The sequence below is a fragment of the Cloeon dipterum genome, chromosome X (assembly GCF_949628265.1).
Source record: "Cloeon dipterum chromosome X, ieCloDipt1.1, whole genome shotgun sequence".
Taxonomy (NCBI): domain Eukaryota; kingdom Metazoa; phylum Arthropoda; class Insecta; order Ephemeroptera; family Baetidae; genus Cloeon; species Cloeon dipterum.
The window spans coordinates 2,948,638-2,969,269 of NC_088790.1; the positions used below are offsets into that span (position 1 = coordinate 2,948,638).

Below are 20,632 nucleotides of genomic sequence, written 5' to 3' on the forward strand. Positions count from 1 at the left end.
TTTTTTAAAAAAAAAAACAACCAACCGTCGAATGCGTGGACAACCAAAAGTGATTTTTTTATTTCATTTACTCGACTATTTTTATCTCGGTATTATTTGTGTTTGCAAACAAAATCGCCTTCAAACACAGGGAATACATATTTTTTTAATTTCCGCCTTGTCATTTTTTTTAAATAAGCAACCTTTGAAATGTGGTCCTCACGATCATATGCAGACTCTTCCTTGTCCAAAGTGAAATATATTAATTTGTTCCGGCGCTGTACTCACTCCGTGCTCGATTCTTTTTTCTGATAGAGCATCGGTCCAAGTGCAAGATGTGGGGGTCTCGTGCAAAATCTTTGTTTTACTTTTATTCCCCCCGCATCAGACAATGGGGTGAGTCACTGCGCGCTGCTCTGCAAGGGGGTAGGCGGAGCGGCCGTCAAGTTTGACCAATCGTCCGGCCCTCTTTTAGATATTGCACCCCTCGCGCGTCTGATATAAAAAATGTGTTACAATTTCCCATGCCCGTGATTATGTGTGAGCTTTGTTTTAATGCCACCCGTGTCGGGGGATCATGCAGGACCAGGGGTGGAACTCCATTTTAGTTTTGGGGTGAGCGCCGGCGGGGCCCTCGGAAGCGCGTTTTTTGTGCTCTGGCTCGTGCCACGCCGCAGAAGAGCCTCCGCAAGGGAGATTAATTGGTTTATATCAAATTGGTGAGTCATTTTTCTATTTAAAAATGGCATACAATGCGTTTTGATAAGAAAATAGAATGGACAGTTTTTGGTCAAACCCATATTTTCAAACAACAAATAAAAAATCATATTTATGAGAAAATTTGTATATAAAAACAGAAAATAGGTGAACAAATATACAAAACTTTTTTTGAACAACAAATACAAATTAAATATGCAAATAAATAATATTTACATTATTTTGTCAACAATATTATTAGCATAAAGGAAAATTTCGTCGTTATGTAACATTTTTTTGTTTTTCATTTGAATTACACAGTCAATACAAAAAGTACAGGTAGCCGTCAAATTATTTTAATTATTACACACCTCTTTTTGAATTATTTAATGTTTAAAAAGTCATTATACAAAATTCCAAACATATTTCCGTAGGTATTTTTTTCTTTTTGTTTAAATATTTAATTGAAAATTGATATTTAGTTGCCTTATAATTCAAAACATTTTAAAAATCGATCAATTTTTAATTATTTCAACTTGTTGAGGAAAAATGGTAAATTATAAATTCATAGACTTTTGTAAGTATCTCTCATATAACAATAAATGCAGTTTATCTCTTTTTGGGGTGCCTCAATTTTAAATTATTAAAAAATCGCCAGTTAGTTGTACCCTTATTTATTTATTTTTTGTGTTTAATTATTATTTTTTATTCATTTTTTACTTTATTTGTAATTACAATGCATTTTACCCATCAGCTTTAAATTTCTGTCAAGCAATAATTAGGTTTATATTTAATTTCTTTGTGTACAGTTTTATTTTTTCATTAACACGAAAATTTGTCCTTTTTGTGTATATGTACACTGTTTTTTGCCATGACAAGTTTTTAACGAGCTTGTTACTCGAGAAGGCTGTGATTTGGATAGGCAGATGAGGGTTCTAATTATTTCACGGGGTGCGAGAGAGCGCTGCGCAGGGTCAAGCTGCCGGTAATGAGCGTGTCACTATTTGCAAACAGATTGCGGGCGTCTGTTGGAGAAAAAAAGTCCAAAAATAGGACCTTTGCACCTGGTGCTCTAGTCTAACAAGAAATATAATGATGGGTGCGCGAAGACGGCAGCCGCCGACTTCCGTTTCTGCGCTCCGAATGTTAAAAAATCAGAGAGCAGTTGGCATCTCTGTGACCCACGCACGAGCCTGATGCTTGCGCGCGCGGACACTCTCGCTCTCAACTTCCTGCAACACGCTGGCGTCACCCTAAAATGCAAGAAAAAAACTGCAGCTTAATGAATTATGTCTGCAGACACTCATTAAAAGCTGGAAAACGAGCCTCCAGAGAGGCGAATGCACCGTAAAAATAATTGCGCCCTAAACTATCCTCTCGGCTTCAAGTTTCCTTTTTGATCCGCACGCCGCAATTTCGTGTTTATTTTTGGAGGAAAAAATATTTTCATCAACGTACGTGCAGCGTAACTTGAAATATACTACATATACGTTTTCCGGTGAAAACAAACATATTAAGCAACACTGCGAGAAGACTGAAAATGTTTTAATCGAATTAACATGTATTAGTTATTCAAGAAAATACAATGTTGTTTTTTAATTGTGTGTGTCACTTATAAATATTTAAAACAATATTTTGTGTTGAAAAATTTGTGAGTGAAAACACACATTGTTTACTCTGAGTTAATTTTCGTCCGCTTTTTAAATATCGTGCTCAAAGCAAACATTAAAAATCTCAGATGATCAAATATTTTTAAGATAAAAGTTTCGTAGTTTTTGTTTACCCTTTGCTGATAAACGTAATAAAAATTTGAAATAATCAAATTAGGATTGGAGTTGAATTTTGAAACACTTTTAAATGGTTTTTGGATCCTGTTATTCTTCTTTGACATTTTTTTGGCAGCTTTACATTGCAAAGTAGTCACTTCTCACACGTATATAATGTTGCAGTCATATGCTCATTTCATTTTTAAAAAAGTCGATTTTGTTTTAATGCTGCTTTATACTGTACACGTGGCTATCTAAAATTTAATTATGAGTCACTCTGAAAGCCTTTGTTGAGACATATATATTAACATCCTGCTTTTGCTGGAAGTCTTGGCAGCTTTTTATAAAATTATATCATTTCGTAAATTTTTTATTGCACCATGCACCGATCTTGAACATTTAGATTCAAATTGCACAACTTCCAGTACAATTTTCTATTGCTTTGGAATAAATGTTAGCACACTCATGTTGAACGCAAGACTGAAAGTGTCTTACTTTTTTGCCGCGTCGCAAATATTTAAGAAAATTTGGACGATGTGATAAAGATTTTGAAAGTTTGTGAGAAAATTGCAAGACATTTATGATCGAAAGATTGTTTAGGATGGTTTTAAGTGTAGCTCAAAAGTCTAAAAATTACATGATACATACTCATTTGAAGTTTTAATGTAAGAAGCACAAAAAAGAACAGTCGAGATCGTCTTAAATTTGCCAAATTACAAAAAAATCAAATGATTTTTTGCTTGATTTCGATTACTATCGTCACGATCTTTTCAATTTTGAGGAAAAATCCCTAAAATATTATTTTAAAACTTTAAAGTGGATCAATACAGGGCAACAAATGAAAATTATTTTATGCAATAAGCAGTTAGTCAATATATAATTTGTTCTAATATTTTCAATGATCAAAAAAGGACTTTGCTAACAGAAAAAAAATCAAATTTACTCCAAAATTTACTGCGCTTGATCCCATTTTCTTGGCAGATTTTGATTCCTCTCGTCGAGATGTGCCCAACAGCGATATGAATAATGAAATCTTCAATATAGACACCAATGGTGTACTAAAACAGAAGTCTATATATACATAATAATTCAGACAAACAGCGTTACGAAACTCTTTGTTGTGAAATTTAATTAATTTTTCAAGTAAGTAGACGCAGTAGTCGCCATTTGGGAAGCATTCTAACTTGCAGCCACGTTTCTCAAAACATTTTACAATCAAATTTGGCTTCAAACAAATCTTAAGGAATGACTTCATGCATTCTCAACAGGCATTTTCCAAGATTTTTCAGTATCAATTCTCATTTTCTCTCGAGTTTGGGAAAATCGTAGCTTCTCCAATTTTTGTTTGGTCTTGGCGAACAATAATTTCGATGCAATTGCGAATCCTCGCGAGCAACGAGGGTGATTCCCTCCCTCCGAAATGATTGACAGCGGTCTTAAACCGCAAGCCACTCTCCTTGCACACTGCACACTCAATCGTCAGTGGCAGAACATGATCATTTTGTCTCTTTTTGAGTCAGCTTTCCACCCTCAACCCTCAACCCCCGATAACGGATCCGCGCCACATGTCCGAAATGCCGGAAAAAAGTTTTAATCCAGCATTCGGCAATAAATCTTGGAATTACGAGCGACGCGTTTGCGATTGGCATAGTGCGCGGCGGTTCATTGAAAATTTTCGGACAATAAAAGCAATCTATTGTAAAAGAGAGCGGCCCACGCGAGTGTAAATTGCTTTCGCTTTTCCCACACTGACCAAACGACCGTTTGGCCATTTAAGCCCTTTTTGAGCTGCAAATATTAATTTGAGAGCGTGTGTGCAGCTGCATCCCTCACGGACGCCATCCGCGTGCTGTCCATCGCTGCAGCATATTGTCTTACACAGATTCGTTTCATTTCACACAAAAGACTTCGACAGCTAGGGGATTTGATCGCGCGGACAGAGGGCAGAGGTCGTTTGTTAACTTTTTCGCATGACAGAAGCTGCATTTATATAAATTATATATTCAACGCATATTTATCAACAGGGATGTTACTTTTGGATAGCTTTTGATAGATTTAAATATAAACTATTGAACTGATGCAAGCACAATGCTAAAAATTAACACTTGAATTTGTTGCTAACATTGTCATCCCCAAATCTCGGGTTTGAGCCATCAGAATCGCAAAAATTACACACCATTTGACTTGTCTTAACTTCCCCTATAGATAGCCAATGGGTTTTGGGGCCGATCTGACCGCTCACCAACCCCAGTTAGCCTTTTTTCATCTCAAGTAATACATAAAACATTGCTAGTAATAATGCGATGAATTTCTGGTTCTGCTGTTTAGGTTTTATTTTGTATCCTTTCATCCTCTATAAGGGGTGGTTGATTAATTTAAGATATTTTTGATCAGCGAATAAATTTGCTGAAATATCCAATCGACGCGATTTTTCTCGTTACTTCAATGGATGGGGTGGAAGGGGTATTAAGGGTTGACCACCCTTAAACCCTTTAGCTATCCAGGGGGGTTGAGACTAGTCGAACAGTGTTCAGTTTATGCAATTCTGACTGTTTAAACTCGAGATTTGGCAGTTACAATATTAGCAAAAATGAACACTTTCGATCTTTTTTCCAACATTCAAATCGCTAAATCTCGGGTTCAAATCGTCAGAATTGTAAAAACTGCACACCGTTCAACTCGTCTTAACTTTCCCTAAATAGCCAATGGAATTTAGAGTACATTTTTTTAATTTAAGATGGTTTTTATCAGTGCATAAGTTTGCTTAAAGTGATAATCGACGCGATTTTTCTCGTTACTTCAATGGACGGGGTTGAAGGGAGATGAGGGTTGGTCACCCTCTAACCCCTTTGGCTATCTAGGGGAGGTTGATACGAGTCGATTGGTGGGTAGTGTTTGCAATTCTGACAATTAAACCCCGAGATTAGGCAGTGGCAATATTATCAAATATGAAAAAAATAGTCGTTTTTTAGTGACTTTAAGACAGTTTTGGCTGATTTGCATAATTCTTGCTCTTGAAGCTCAGACAATATGTCGAACATCTAAAAGCCAGCGATCGGGTGCATCAAATGTGTTTTGACGCGCAAATTGAAGCTTTGGTCCATCGAGAGCACAATTCTGTCGGAAACCGTTTCGATTTCATTTTTCCCATCCGGTCAAAACTAAAGCGGCAGATGCTCTTCCTGGTCGAGCGTAGATTTCGTGATTTTTCATTAAACGCGCATGATGTTTCTCACTTTATGGGGAGAAATTTTTTATGTGTAACAAGCTGAAAGCTGCTTTTATTTATTTGGGCCAAAAGTGTAATAATTCACGAGAGCGAGAGTTGTAAAAACCGCAGAGGGCAGAGTGCAGCTGCGACTGACCCTTGCCGTATAATCGATGGTCATTTATAGAATAGGCAGGTGGTCTGACCCTGCCCTTAGAAGTCAAAATTGCCATTATTTTTGGTAACCCCCACGACCCGCGACCCTTTCTCCTTGCTCCCTGCGACCCCTTATTTATCAAATGCCACCCATCCCTTTTGCGTGAGAAAAATTAAATACATTTATTTGACCCCTGCGGACAGTCGACGAAAATAATGAAATTGAATAAGAATTGTGTCACCCTTCACAGTTTTTGTAAAGAATTCATTCGCCTGTAAGTTGCGAGAGTTGCGAGTTTTGCGCGGAAAAAATAAATCCTTATTTATGACCGGAACTGCCATGCTCCAAATAAAAATGCAAACGGAATATTTTACAATAATTCCATGGTGAAATGGTTGGGGAAGATTTTCTGATAAAATATCAATTCTTACGCACAAAATTCATCGCTTGCACGGTTCGTTACTGTACAATCACGATTTATTTCACCATTTTGGCAGGAGATTCTGCATACCAAAAAATGTATACAACAGATTTGACAAAAAATTCTGACATAAAAAATGCATGTCAACAAGTTGCAACGGCCAGAAATTCTTTCTCTATTTGTTCACGGCAGTGCATTTTGTAGAGCCAAGTTTAAGGTATGCCAGGAGGAGAGGTACAAATATGTGCGAGGAATTCTTTTTTCACTCCTGTAAAGGGGAAAGAATGAGATCTAACCCCGCACGTCTTTTTTGTGCGCATCTCGCGGTTCTGATGCGAGTTTTCGAACTTGTTGGTTATTGTAAATGCGTGCTGGAACAGCCGGAAGAAGACGTCATATGTAGGGGTTGACATTGACGGATTGTCACACTGTTATTGAAATTGAACCACACAGGGAGATGGGCAATCGGCGAGTTGATGGGTTTTTTTTTGTAAATCTTGCTTAGCAAATTCAAAGCTAGCGCGCATGAATGAATTTCAAATATTCATCCCGATTTATTTTTCTGGCACGTCTTCATCCTGACTGGTCATGCAGGCATGGACCTGCAATTGAATTCCTTTGTGTAGTGATAGATATTTTTGGTTGACATTATTTTTATCGAAAACACCGCCATTGATTGTTATTCTCTTTCTTCTTTTCAAGAAGAGAGATCAGCAATGGAACAACTCCAGTCGATCGGTGTCTATTTTGAAAATTTGAAGAAGCATATTCACCGCAAGAACAATGATGAAAATGAAGAATTGGAACAACATTATGAAGAGCAGGACTTGATACCCAGCACATATCTTAAGATGTCCAGGGGAATCTCGTACAGAGCTAGAGTGTCTGCTGTGCCACAAGCTCATTTGCGGGCTTCTCAGGTATTTGAAACTAAATTAAAATTGTATTTATTAGTGCACGACGCATGAAATTTATCTTTCTCTAAAACATTCAGGGTTAATTTTCTTACCCCTTTTGGTTTAAACTGCTTCTATTTATTTTGAAGAATTTCTTGCACAGGAATTGCAAGAAATTATTGGTTTTTAACTTTTTCTCAGCAATCATTGCCATAATTGCCATCAATTTCGGTAGGTGTTATAAATTTTTGATAACAATTTTGGATTTTCGAAATTGAAAGAATTTTTTTAAATCCGACCTGATTTTTGCGACCTTTGACCTACACATTTGGTAACAAAGGGTGTCTTATGTGCAACAACATTTACAAGCCCCTGTAAAATAGGCACTTTCAGGAATTTAAGCCCGATATATATTTAAAGACTGTCTTTGACGAAGTTTCTGAGTACGCACCAATCGATTCTTGAGGGTTGAATTAGGTAAAGTGGATATTTTTTGCTGACCAAAAAGTCCAGCGCGACGTGCGAACTTTTTTCCCGCGAAAACAATATGAATGCGAGAGTGCGCATGCGTGAGAGCCGGCTGGATCTGACGAAGAAGTCATTCGTACAGGCGGTCTCTCTGCAAGTGCTCAAACCAGCTCTGACGCATGCGCACTTCTCGCTTTCAAATTGTTTTGGCGGGAAAAAAAGTTCACGTCTCGCTGGACTGTTTGGTCGGAAAAAATATCCACTTAGCCTAATTCGACCCTCAAGAATCGATTTGTGTGCTCAGAAACTTCGTCAGAGACGGTATATTTAAAAGCAAATTTTATTCAAATCCAAGCACCCATGCCAACAATATGTTAATATGGAACCAAAAATCCCATAATTGATTGCAGGAGCAAGACAACACCCGCGAACAACAACCCGCCATGTACGACGACTCTGGCGTTGCAATGGAACAATCGACGGGCGGCAGCAGTTTCTCCTCGAGCCTGCAAGGAACGCCGCCTGGGTTGAGCAATGCGGCCGCTGCCAGCAGGGCCACGACCTGCTCCACGCCAGTCGAGCAGGAATCAATGGGTGAGTGTCACGACACTTTAAACTAATTGCTACGCGATGCGCCACGCTTCTCCGCCCCTTCACCCCTCTGACTTTTGAAACTAATCTTATAACATAAATATACGAGTGCAAGCTGCGCTCTTGACTTCTCACATCTGCATCTGCGCGCAAAAGGGACAGCGGAAAGATTTTAAACACTTTGAAATTGTTTCCTCCTGTCAACATAAACGTGATTTCATCTTCATGTTCGTGAAATAATGTCTCATGTGTTAGCAAAAAAACGGCAAGAAACCGGCCACCGAAAAAACGTATTTGGATTTTTTATTTTATTTATCTCCGCTCCTAATTTGAGTATTAAAGTGATTTCTTCAAAGGCCACCCTAATTTTTTCTGGGAACATAATTTGCTTGCGTGATATCGGGAGGTAAAAACTCGACTTTTTTTCAATTTTTGCTCATCCGAATCTCGGGTTCTAACCATCAGAATTGTTAAAACTACCCATCGTTGGACTCGCCTCAACCTACCCTAGATAGCCAAAGAGTTTTGACGGTGCTCAACCCTCATCCCCCTTCAACGTCACGTATTAAAGTAACGTGAAAAATCGCGTCATCGCACTTTCAGAAAACTTATTCACCTATCTAAACCCTCTTAAATTAAAAAAAAACCACCCCAAATTCCATTGGCTATTTAGGGGAGGTTAGGAAGAGTCGAACGGTGTGCAGTTTTTGCAATTCTGAATCTGCAATTCCCAATATTTAGCGATTGCAATATTGGCAAAAATTGAAAGTTTTATTTTTGCCAATATTGTCATTACCAAATCTCGGGTTCTATCTACCAGAATTGCATAAACTACCCTCCGTTGGACTCGTCTCGACCTCCTCTAACCATCAGAAGAGGTTTTCAAGGTGCTCAGCCCCCATCCCCCCTTGCACCCCTTCGCAATATTGCAGAAAAACGAATAAATCAAAAGTTGTGCGCTTTGGGCGCTTGCTCACGGCCCGCAACTATTTTAGGGTAGATAAAATCTACCCTAAAATACCACCATTACCTTCTTTTGAGATCATAAAAGTTGCATATTAAATACTTTAGAACATAAATGACAAATTTCTTCGCATTTTCTTTCATGAGTTGAAATATGCCAAATAGGGTTGATGGAAAATCACCCCCCAAAACACTTCTTCTGGTTAGGGGAGGTTCAGATGAGTCTAACAGTACAGTTCTGACGGTTAAACCCGAGATTTGGAGGTGCAAAAAGTGCAAAATGTTAATAAGTCAAAAAATCCATTTTGTTTTAAATTTAAGTAATAACGATATCTCATCGCACATCTTCGGAACTGAAGAAATGTGTTGTTAATATATTCATCACAAATGATGTTTTTTTTTAGAAGAAATCACTTAGACATTCGAATTTAAAGCAGAGATAGAATAAAAATCCTAATTCCGTGCGTTAAAATTCCCGTTTTTCTATCTGGCTGAAACTTTTTTCCTAATGAAATTCGTGAGAGGATAAATTATAGAAAATAACATAAAAAATTAATTAATTTTAAAACCATCTCGCGCTTCTTATTTTCCAAGATAGATTTATTTTTTTTAAAGAAAGTGATTAAGGTGTCATAAAAATTTGTAATAACAACGTATCTTTAAGTAAAGCCAAAATTTGATATGTTAGAGACGGAAGAAACACCTGAACCAGAGAGGCCTTCTTCTACTGGAAATCGCTCGCCTAGTCCGGAAATTTATAAGCCGCACCTGCGGTGTCCCATCTGTGGCGTAACCAATTTTGATGGCATCCTGAAACTGTTCCTTCACTTCACCGACGACCACAGTAACGACAAGATCAACGCGCCGCACCTCAACTGTTCGGTTTGCACCCTGGCCTGCCTGTCGAAGGAGTCACTGACCATCCATACAGTGACGCACATGGCTCAGGGCGGCCGGTGTCTTCTGTGCCCCTTCAAGAGCGATAACAATGAGAAGATGGACAAGCACCGGGTTAGTTTCCACCATCTACCTTCCACTCTCAACAAAAAGGGCAAAAGTAAGAAGCAGGTGAGATCGAGTTTTGATTCTCTAAATATTTTTTCACCAGTTTCGAGGGAAAAAATCTTTCCAAGTGGACCGCAATTTCATATTTAGAATGTAAATAACTTAGCAATACGTTGTTCATTACGTTCTTTTTTTAATTTATTTTCTTTTACAAAATGTGTATTAAAATGAATTCAGGAGCGAGAAACAGTTAATTTTTAGATTTTGCCTATTTCCTCAATGATTTTTTTTGCTTGATTTCAATCCCTGCATGTCCATTGGTGTGCGAATTTTCAAGAAAAAATTCCCTAAATTCACCAACAGATGGCGCCACCGTATAATTTCGATTCTAAAGCACTTTGCGCTGTTATTTCAAACTCAATCCTGCCACTGTTCTCATTCTTCACTTAATATCATTTCTTTTGACGAGCTGAAAACCAAAATCGGTTAAGCCAATCGCCGGAAAACCACCATTTTTCCGACAATTCTACGGCGAATGGCTGGACTGGATTTTGTTTCCAGCACGTCTTAAGAAATAATATTCTAGAAGCAGAATGCAAAGCAGCAAGAAACCACTGGCGCCATCTAATGGTGGATTCGAATAATAAAATTAGCATGCAAACTTTGGAGCCAATTTTCTCTAAACAAATTTTCTGTAATTATGCTTTTACTTCAAATTGGAAAAATTTTGATTAACACTCGCAGTCGAATGGATGGGGCAATATTTTTGTCAACTATTTTCACCTGCTAAAAAAATTCTTTGAAATTTCAGAAATGCAAAGCAAAAGGATGCACGTTTGAGGCCACAGACAAGTACACTATGTGGCTTCACTTTAGAGGCCACGTGTTAGAGGGAAAATATCTCACATGTCTATACTGCCCATTTGCCACAAGTTTTAAGCATCACCTGGAGTATCACCACGATAGCCACCTAGGGAGAAAGCGTGAGCATTGCCCACATTGCGATTACAAATGTGTGAATAAGGCGATGCTGAAGTCGCACTTGAAGAGGCACAGCGATTGGTGCGACTACAAGTGCGCCGACTGCAAATTCGAGGCCAAGTACCACCACATTCTCAAGACTCACCTCCAGGCGAAAAATCACAATCAGATGATGGTCGTCAGACCGGATGGCACTCAAGTGCCAACAGTCGACGTGAATGGACGCAGACGAGGCCCAAGAAGCAAAGCCGGTGCTCCCGCAGTGGTATGTTTTTATTTATTTATTTTTCATTTCTGAGCCGCTTACTTTTACAAGGAGAGCTGCAACATTTTTTTCAACCCTTTAAAAGTCACAAGGGAATTGAGGAGCGAGATTTTGGGCACATCAGGGTGTTTCCTGAGCACCTTGATTGCTTCTAAAGGGTCAATTTGGACTTATTCTGAAAGCTCTCAATTTTTCTGTGCCAATCTTGCAATTTTAACGAATACAGAGCCCGGCGTCAGGTGTCAGTAAAATTGCTAAAAATGGGGTTTTATTGAAACTGATCGCTCAAGAGCTACCCTGACGCCAGGGTTCAATTTCTTACCTGTTCTGAAGGTCTTTTCTGACCTCAGAGGTGACATTAAGCATGTTACGATGGTTAAAATCAACCAATTGGTCAATTTTGATTTTTTTCACCTTAAAAATATCCATTTTTATCAAATCCTTTGACCCTTTATATCTCAAATACCAAAGGTTTTTACCACCCTGAAAGTTTCCATGCATTTTAATTAGAGCAAGCATTTTATTCAATGCTTAGTAAAAAATGAAAGCGACTTTTTATAGATATTCAATATTTAAAAATTTTATAAAAATTTTTAAAAAAAGTAAAATAGTCTCATTGTGAGTGTTTTAGTCTATCTAATTTGGCACAAAATTCAATGTTCTAGCTTCATTAGAACTCGAGACATTTTCATTTTTATTGGAAATAAATTAAACCAGGCTTGCAAAATTAAAACGACAATTTTGCAACGAGGATGAAACCTGGTTTAATTTATTTCCCATATGAACACAACCTCGAGTGGTCGCCTATTTAAAAAAAATATCATTTTTGTCAACATCCAAACACCCTGATTTTTGTGTAAAAAAATCAAAACATACCAGAAATTCTAGATGGTGCTCAAACTAAAATTTAAAAAACAATATCAATTTACCCTTGGGGAAACCTCCTTAAAAATAAGAAAAACTAACTTTGTTAATTTAATCAATTTTACACCATTTTTTAATTTAAGCTTAAAATATTCCACTTTCTAACAAGAAAATTATAATTTTTTTTCCAGCCCTACCAATTTCCTTTACCACCAGTACCGGTCAACAACGTGCAAATGATGCCTGCCGCGCAGCTGCAGCCTGTCTGTCGTATGTGCCGATTGTGTGGTTCCAGCATCACGTCCGAGCAACAGATGCAAGAGCACATGGCCACGTACCACTCAAATCCACAAGTCGTGGGACAATTAATGCATATGATGGTTTTGGATCAACTGCAAGCGGCATTGGTGCAGCAGGGGCAGCTGAGATTGGCAGCAGCCAGACATGAGCAGGACTTGGCCGCTCCCATCAACCTGAGCATGAAACCAGCGACGCCTCCAGTAGCAGTGCCAGAGCAGGCAGCTTCCAGCGGCGAGGAGGATCATATGGACATCGGACGTCTGGCCATTAATGAAAATCCAATCCAAACCAGAGTAGTGCGCAAATATTGCGAGCACTGCGACTTAGATTTCAAGAACTCGCAAGAGTACGCCAACCACATCGGACACCACGGCACTCCGGACCCGTTCAGCTGCAGAATGTGTGGATTCAAGGCTAATAACAAGGAAAGTTTTTACTTCCACATCAACACGATTAACCACGACTGATCGTTTTTCTTTTTAACCAAGTTTTTTTAGGTTAAAATCACTCAAAATGTAATAGTTCCTGCTGACGAGACTGCAACAAATCTTGTACATATATGAACCATTTTACAAATAAATACGAATAGAAAGTAGAATTCTGAAGCTTAATTTTGATAAGTTTGTAAATAATGTGAATATTAAAAAGCAAAATATTGTTCCTAAAATCTATGATACACTTGCTATGTTAAATACCGATTGGAAAAAACCAAATTGTAAAGATCGTTTCATGTAAATAAGGTATTCTTGTCATGGTTATCATTTTTTTGTTTGCACAAATACTTGTTTTCACCTGGATGTTACTGATAAATGCAAGTGTAGATTCTGTAAATGATGATCTGTATATATGTATAGTATGTACCACTTTCTTGATTGTCCGAAAAAACAAATGGCATACAAATGCCCGAAATATAGTTGTACACCGTTGGCGTTAAATAAATACTTTATTCTAATAGAAAGTAGATATAAAAAGAGAGGGAAAATGGTGTGCAAAATTCTGTCGTATTTTACGATGGCCAAGACTGATCATTACGTTTTTCTTTATAATTAAGTTTTTTAGGCTAAAATCCCTCAAAATGTAATAGTTCCTGCTAACGAGACTGCAACACACGACATGAACTATTTTAGAAATAAATATGAATAGAAAGTAGACATAAGAGAGGAAAAATGGTGTACAAAATGCTGTTACGATAGCTTTAAAGCTTTCTTGTCATTCATGATTAGATTAGATGTAATTCAACACATATATTTTTGCACTCTCTCTTGTCGCGATGTGGGCTACTGAATACAAGAGATATAATTAAAAATGTGTATTTTTCTGACTTAGAATAAAGCGATCCATGAGAAAAACCCCTTTTTTAATGAAACTGAAAAAATTAAACCTATTAAACTAATAAGGGTTTTTTAAAGCGTTTATACCAGTTCAAAAATGTTTTAAGTTTTCCTATTCTCTACCAAAGAAGCGCCAAAATTTCAAATTTCAGATTAACTAATAAAACATATAATTGCGACATTTTAAAATATCCACTTTTCGACAGTTTGGTGCTCACAAGATTTGCAAAAATTAACAAATCAGTGTTTTTCGAAATTCAAAATTCAATTTTTTCGTACATGAAGCCGAGCGTCATCTTTAAATTTTCATACGAGTTTACACGTGCTCCAATTAGTTTCGGATTTTTAATAATTTCAAAAGTCAAAAACAGCCGGAAAATTCTGAAAATGAGCCTTGGCGACCTTAAACCTTAACCGATGACCTCTAATTTGGTGTTCATTCCATCGGGTGTGATGAGAGGAGTTCAATGCACACCTCAACTTCTCAAAATTCGCCAAAATGTCCCGTAAAACCCACGATATGAACATTTTTACGCATCTATAATTGATACTCAGTGAATTCCGTTAAGATACGCCAAAAACCATCCTTCAATCCGTGAATTTCGCTCCAAAAGTGCATCATTGCAGAGTCACAAAGTCGAACTTTTTGTTTACTTTAGTGTAAAATTTTTGATACTGTCTCCTGTAATTTATGTAATTTGGATTAACTCCTGAATTATTCATGATTATTTTCTCTCACTCGAGACAATTTAACAGCTTTTTTCTCCTTCTGCATAAATGAAAATAAAATTGTCCAGTCAAAAAAAGTCCAGTGGTCCATGAAAACATCGGCAGCAATGAATAATTTAATTTCCAAAAAGGAAGAACTTAATCATCATACTTTGGACACGTATTAGAAAAAACCTCTTCATTATTTTTAATTTATACAATTGCATATTGACTGTAGAGCAGGTCTCTGATCTGGTAGTATTCTGGGGAGATGCAGCCTTCCATGGTGACAGTTCCAGACTCGAGCTGTAAAGAAGCAATGAATAAACAAATTTCTCTCAATGTGTTTAACTAAAAAATTACCTTTCTGAGGGCAATAGTTCCATTGCAGCACTGAAGTATGCCACCACTAAACTCGCAATGATATCCCGCCTTCTTCACAACCACCATGAAGTCAGACAGTCTCAATTTGTTGATGAATGTAGCATGGTGAGATAAACTCTGCAAAATTAATTTATTATGACAAAACTTTTAGAACAAAACTAAGAGATTCTCTTACCAAATCCTTGACAGGCTCCAGTGTTGGAATTTCGGCCCCCAAAACAGACTCTAAGAAAATTAAATTAGCTTTGAATTATTTGCACTGTAATTTATTCTTACCGCTCATTGTAACATCCTCCGAATAAATAACTTCATCCACTTCTTTTTGTGCCAGTTTAGAATCAAGCCATGCGATTTCCGCATCTTTTATCTTCTTGAATTCCAAGGAGCTCAGCAAAGCGTCAGTGAGTTTTACCTGAAATTGAACAGATTGAAATTATCAAATAAAAAACCTGAGGAAGGTCGGTGACAGGCAAGGATGAAAAATCGTCGCCGAATATCACCAAATGTGCTCAAAATTATACTGAAAAAGCATTAAATATCGACCTCAGAGCGGATCTCAGGTTGAGTTACCCTGAAAAAGGTCGTTTGAAAACCGGAGGTCAAAGCCCTTCCCGAAGCTTGTCAGATAAGGGGTTGTGGTTGATAATCGGACAAACGGAAGAATTTTAACAAAAATAAATGTTTGTCTTGGAAAGAAAAAAACGGAAAAAATTAATATAAATTTTTGTATGGGCGCGAAAAATCTCGTAATTGGTTTCCAGTCCGGCGGCGGTCCTGCGTGTGCGATGGAGACAGTAAAATCCTTTAAGTTTTCTTCATTAAGTAAAAATAACGAATTTTTAATATCTCATGTTGTCCTTATGGAGAAAGTGCAAAAATCTCGTTTTTAAAAATTCAAAATCTACCCAGTCCTAGGATTTTGATCGGATCAACTTTTATCTATTCTCAAAATATTCCCAGACAACTTTCCCGTCGATTTAATGTTGGGTTTGTCGAATTTTTCCCTCAATCGCGAGACGTGGCAACCGGAAACTGGAAATTGCCATAAAACCCTAAAATTTCGACTGTATAAAATAGACAGATTCTACGATTTTGATAAGACTTTCACAAAATTTGCTCCATTTAATTTCTAGCTCAGATGGCAGGAACACTCCAGGTCTAGGGGAACTATTTTTAAAAATTTCGTCTTTTTTCTTCAAAAAATCCGCCGTAGAAAATTCGCAGTAATTCGAAAAATGGTCTGATTTTGGAAAACTAAACACGGGCGGAAGCACCCCAATGAGAGGCATTAATTGGTGCCAGAATCAGCTCCGTCCGACCCACAGGGCCCCGCCTGGGCCCCGAAAACAAAAGTTTGGAATGTTACATTTCACGTTTTTTCAACTTTAATAATTAATAACTTGGCTGCTATGGGTCATAGCGTTCATAATCACAGTTAGTTAGACTTGCCATGAAATTCTGCGTCTTTTATGCTCATTTCCCGCCACCACCACTGACAGCTCCAGAATTTGCGCTATTTTTAAGTTTAATTTTAAAAATAATCCCCTATGGGTTGGATTTGTAAATTTTTTTGGCTCAGAGTACAACTTAATACCCTTGCAAATATAGAGAATAAGTAAAATGCTTTACTTGATATATATGAGTCTCTGTTGTTGCGTCGACGACGTCGCCAGTTTTCGGTGTGAGCACTTTGGCGTCGGTGCTTTTTCTGCAGTAGTTGGCCATGAACTGGATGCTCTCTGGGTTTCCCTTCACAATCAGCAGTCGGTGCGGTTTCAACTGGGCGACTATCTTGTTCAGAGAGGAGCCGTCCGAGCGTCCTTCAAAATCGATGAACCGGATCATTGCGGCAACGTGCAGGTTCCTCACGGTTGTCACGCATTTGGTCGGCACTTCGTTAATGTCAACTGAAATAAAACGATCAGTCGTGGTGTTTGCTGCAAGCGTGTAAAAATGGTACCCGCGGGCATTTCCTCTTCTTTGACTTGCACGTTTTCCTTGTTGACCACTTCCTCCTCTGCTTCGAGTGTCAGGTCTGTCATTTTGTAGTCCTCAGGCCTGAAGTTTAGTTTTATAAACAATGCTTTTAGAGGTTGAGGTCTTCACTCACCTGACGATTTCTCCGTATTCATCGTACTTGATTTTTTCCTCGTAGAACGGATACATGGGGAACTGCTTTTTGTTACTTTTGAAGAAGCCTGTCTTGGTTTTCACCTCTTGCTTGACGACCAAATCGTGTTTGCCGAGAGCCACTTGCTCCATTTCGTTGTCGGACTCATCAGAAGAATATTCCTCGCTGATAAAAAATTTATTAGGATAACTGGCAATTTTATAAAAAAAATCTTTTAAATACCTTTTAATGTTGCTCAAACTCTTTCCTTTCTCGGACCTGAGATAAGCATCCAACTCCGCTCCTTCCAGCGGAACTCGTTTCTTCACTTCCAGTGGTATGGTGAATGGACTTGTCTCTTTTTCAATTAGTATTCTGGCCAGAGTCCCTGGAGTAGTCCTAACAAAACGTTAAATAATATTTAATTTCTTTATATCTTCTGTCTGAAAAAGGGGGAATGCGTTTAATTTTTTAGGGGGCAAAAAAGGGGAGGAAGGGTTCGGCTATCTAGGGAAAATCAAAACGAATCTAGTAGTGTACGGTTTTAGAAAATCTGACTACATACTGAACTGAAATTTAGGCGTGAGACATTTTTTTACACCCATGAAATACACCAGTTTCTTAGATTTGTTTTTAAATAGAAAAACTATGGCAAAATTACCTTCCAAATATATTGACTGGTCTAACCTGATTTTTTGCGCGCTAATTTAAAGTTTAAAATTTCAATAAATTCATTTTAAAATTCAAGTCACATTTTAAAAGTTCGATTTTAGTGACCTTGAACTTTGAACTACCACTTTGAGGTGAACAGGAAAATTGTTTCCCTTGACGAGACGAGTTCAACGGTGTCCAAATTTTAGTTCTACGACCAATTTGAACCGTTTTGGAGAAAACTAAAAAATTCAAGCGCCCGCAAAACCCACATATATATGGGAAAGTCAACGGTTTCTCAATGGCTTTTTCTGTCTATTTTAAGTAAAAAAAATAAACAAAATACTCAGACATTCTCTTCAGCTATGTAAATTATCAAGACTGATTGATTTTACAAAAGAAAATCCTTTATGTTAACCGCGACACCTTTTATAATTCAAATTATCTATCGGCAATAAAAGTTACCAACCTGTAAAAACCTTAATTAATTATTATTAATCATGCTAAATATCTAGGAAAAATTAAGAAAACTTCAGGGTACCTCACGACTCAGGGTGCAAAAAAAACGAAAAAATAACTTATATAACTTTTGAGACCGATTATTTTGAAAAACAGCAGCATTTTTTTATAAATGCCATTCTCCATTAAATTAGGCAAATTTTAGACCCCGGTCAAGAAAGGGTTTTTCTAGAGGTCTCTACCAGCCGGCAAATTTTGGGTCACCTGGGCAGCCGCTAGCCACTGTGAATGTGGCTAAACTGCGCCAGCATCGCCAGCCGACGGTTAAGAAGGGTAAATAATTAAAAAAAGTAGGAAAAATAAATGTCTTCTGGAACTTTGGGCCGTTAAGCACTATAAACCTTCGTTTAAAATATTCAGTCAGCCAACCGCCTTTAATCTCGCGGCTGAAACGTCTGGCAATTTTTTTTTCAAACCCAGGGAGGCAGCATACCTTCTTGTGACGATGATGCTGTTGAGAGGGTTGGAACACCATTGGACAAACAGGTCCCTCGAGAAGCCGGACTCCATGTCAGGCGAACTAGCCAAAACCACCTTGGGACTGGGAACCTTGTTGAGTTCGCTGATGCTGTGGCACAGCTGGATGTGTTTGAACTGGAATGGGTTGTTCCTGGCGCCCTCGAACGTCTTCATCAGCTTGTCGCTCATCCACTCGATTTGCGACTTGGCGAACTCGACCACGTTGTAGCTGACGTTGTTGAGCAGCACAACCGAGTAGGCCATCAGCCCAGACTCTTTGTTTCTCCACAGCTGGTCCAGCATGTGCGAGATTTCCAAGACTCTGCCAGCAGTGTCGACAGCGATCAGAACGTTTCCACCTTTGCGCAGGGTTTGCAAAATGTTTGCTGAGAAAATTGGCGTCAGTTTGGGGTGTTTGCAGTCGAATTTAGAACATACTCATAAGTTTTTCATCTCGAACCCGTCGGCGTTCCTGTTCATTCATGCAATTCGCCGCGTCGGTGATGAGCAACGAGGGCCGAGCCAGTTTTTCCAGGTCGCAGCCGTTCAGGTGGCGCTCCTTTTTGTGGTTGAAGTCGATGGCGTAGACAATGTCCTCCTCACCCATCTTGACAACCTTCCACATTGTCCCGCCAATCATGTGGCCAGCGGGAAGTGGCGTGATTGTCAGCCCGTATCCTTTACCTAGAAATATTTTTTATTATTATTAATTTCTTGTCATTGAGCTGGCGAAATGTCAAAGGTTTGAGGACGAAATTTGTTTCAGGTTAAGCAAAGTTATCCCATGATCTGTGAGAATTTGTGGGAAATTTTCTGGATGTTTTTTTTAAAGAATTCGACAAGGCTTGGAAAAACACGAATTTTTTAAATTTATTAACTTTTTACCTCAAAATCTCAGGTTCTAACCGTCAGAATTGCAAAAAAAACCCACCAACCCCACTGTTGGACTTGTCTCGACCTCCCCTGACCAACTGAAGGATTTAGGGGTGCTCAACACCCACCCCTAAATTACTAAACAATTGCAACCCCCTTGAAATAGAAAAAACTGGAATTTAAGCACAGGGATTACAAGGGTATAGGGTAAGCACCCCCTAAACCCTAGAGCTGGTCAGGGTAGGTCAAGACGAGTCTAACGGTGGTTGGTTTATGCAATTCTTTCGGCTAGAACCCAAGATTTGGAGGTGCAAAGAACTCAAAAAATCGTTTTTAATTACCTTTCAAGGTGATGGTTTGGTTGTATTTCAACTGAATGATTTTGTCAAACGCAGCATCGACATCATCTAGGGAGAAAATGTCAAATTCTTCCATGTTTGTTCTTGACTGCAAAAAAATTACATTTAATGAGTAGAATAAATATATAACTTCTTTAATGAGACCAATACCTGGTAAAGGTCGTACATAAACATCTGCCCCATTTTGTACACTGGGATTGTGGCATAAATCGGACAACTGAGCCCACATTTTCCCACCATGTATGGGAGAGCTCCAAGATGCTGCTGATCAGGGAAAGACAGCAGAACAGCATCAATTTGACCTGCATACCTAGAAATTTAGAAACATTTAAATAAAACAAAAATAAAAAACATGAAATCTTTGTTACCTCTTTAGCTCTTTAATGAAGTTGGGATTGAATTTCTCGTCCCAACCACAGTCGAGGAGAAACCTGAATTCATCCACCTGCAGCAAATAGCACGGCGGGGACTCATCCTGGGCCCCAGAAATCGCATGTAGTTTGATGATCGACGGCATTTTCAGCTGTTTTACTGACTAAATTGAGTCAGAAGATAGAGACTTAGACTAAAATCACGTATTTCTCATCAATAATTTGCGGAATGCGTAAATTCGATAGATTTTTCTTCAAATAATGCGTATTTATTTTGCGAAGACAACCAACACGCTCGAATGAAAAG

General features: G+C 38.2%; 2 protein-coding genes across 3 annotated transcripts; one reads left to right on the forward strand and one right to left on the reverse strand.

The window, feature by feature from the left end:
- Positions 1 to 6,943: 6,943 nt before the first annotated feature.
- Positions 6,944 to 13,842, forward strand: hb (hunchback). The gene is made up of 5 exons (XM_065492802.1): positions 6,944 to 7,147; positions 8,002 to 8,185; positions 9,834 to 10,213; positions 10,962 to 11,396; positions 12,452 to 13,842. Exons 1-5 carry the CDS (start codon positions 6,944 to 6,946, stop codon positions 13,025 to 13,027), a joined length of 1,779 nt encoding a protein of 592 aa, XP_065348874.1. The 3' UTR covers positions 13,028 to 13,842.
- An 864-nt stretch (positions 13,843 to 14,706) lies between these two features.
- CPSF2 (cleavage and polyadenylation specificity factor subunit 2) lies at positions 14,707 to 20,614 on the reverse strand. Of its 2 annotated transcripts, XM_065492367.1 has the most exons (13): positions 20,323 to 20,612; positions 20,105 to 20,264; positions 19,937 to 20,042; positions 19,161 to 19,406; positions 18,697 to 19,108; positions 17,337 to 17,492; positions 17,094 to 17,279; positions 16,944 to 17,041; positions 16,613 to 16,890; positions 15,260 to 15,395; positions 15,159 to 15,208; positions 14,963 to 15,100; positions 14,707 to 14,905 (listed from the first exon to the last, which is right to left on the reverse strand). In XM_065492367.1, the coding sequence occupies exons 1-13, from the start codon at positions 20,469 to 20,471 to the stop codon at positions 14,813 to 14,815; spliced, it is 2,208 nt and encodes a 735-aa protein (XP_065348439.1). In that variant the 5' UTR covers positions 20,472 to 20,612; the 3' UTR covers positions 14,707 to 14,812. The 2 variants fall into 2 exon arrangements, with proteins under 2 accessions (XP_065348439.1, XP_065348438.1); XM_065492366.1 differs by having other exon boundaries at positions 17,094 to 17,492; positions 20,323 to 20,614.
- Between the last annotated feature and the right edge of the window lie 18 nt (positions 20,615 to 20,632).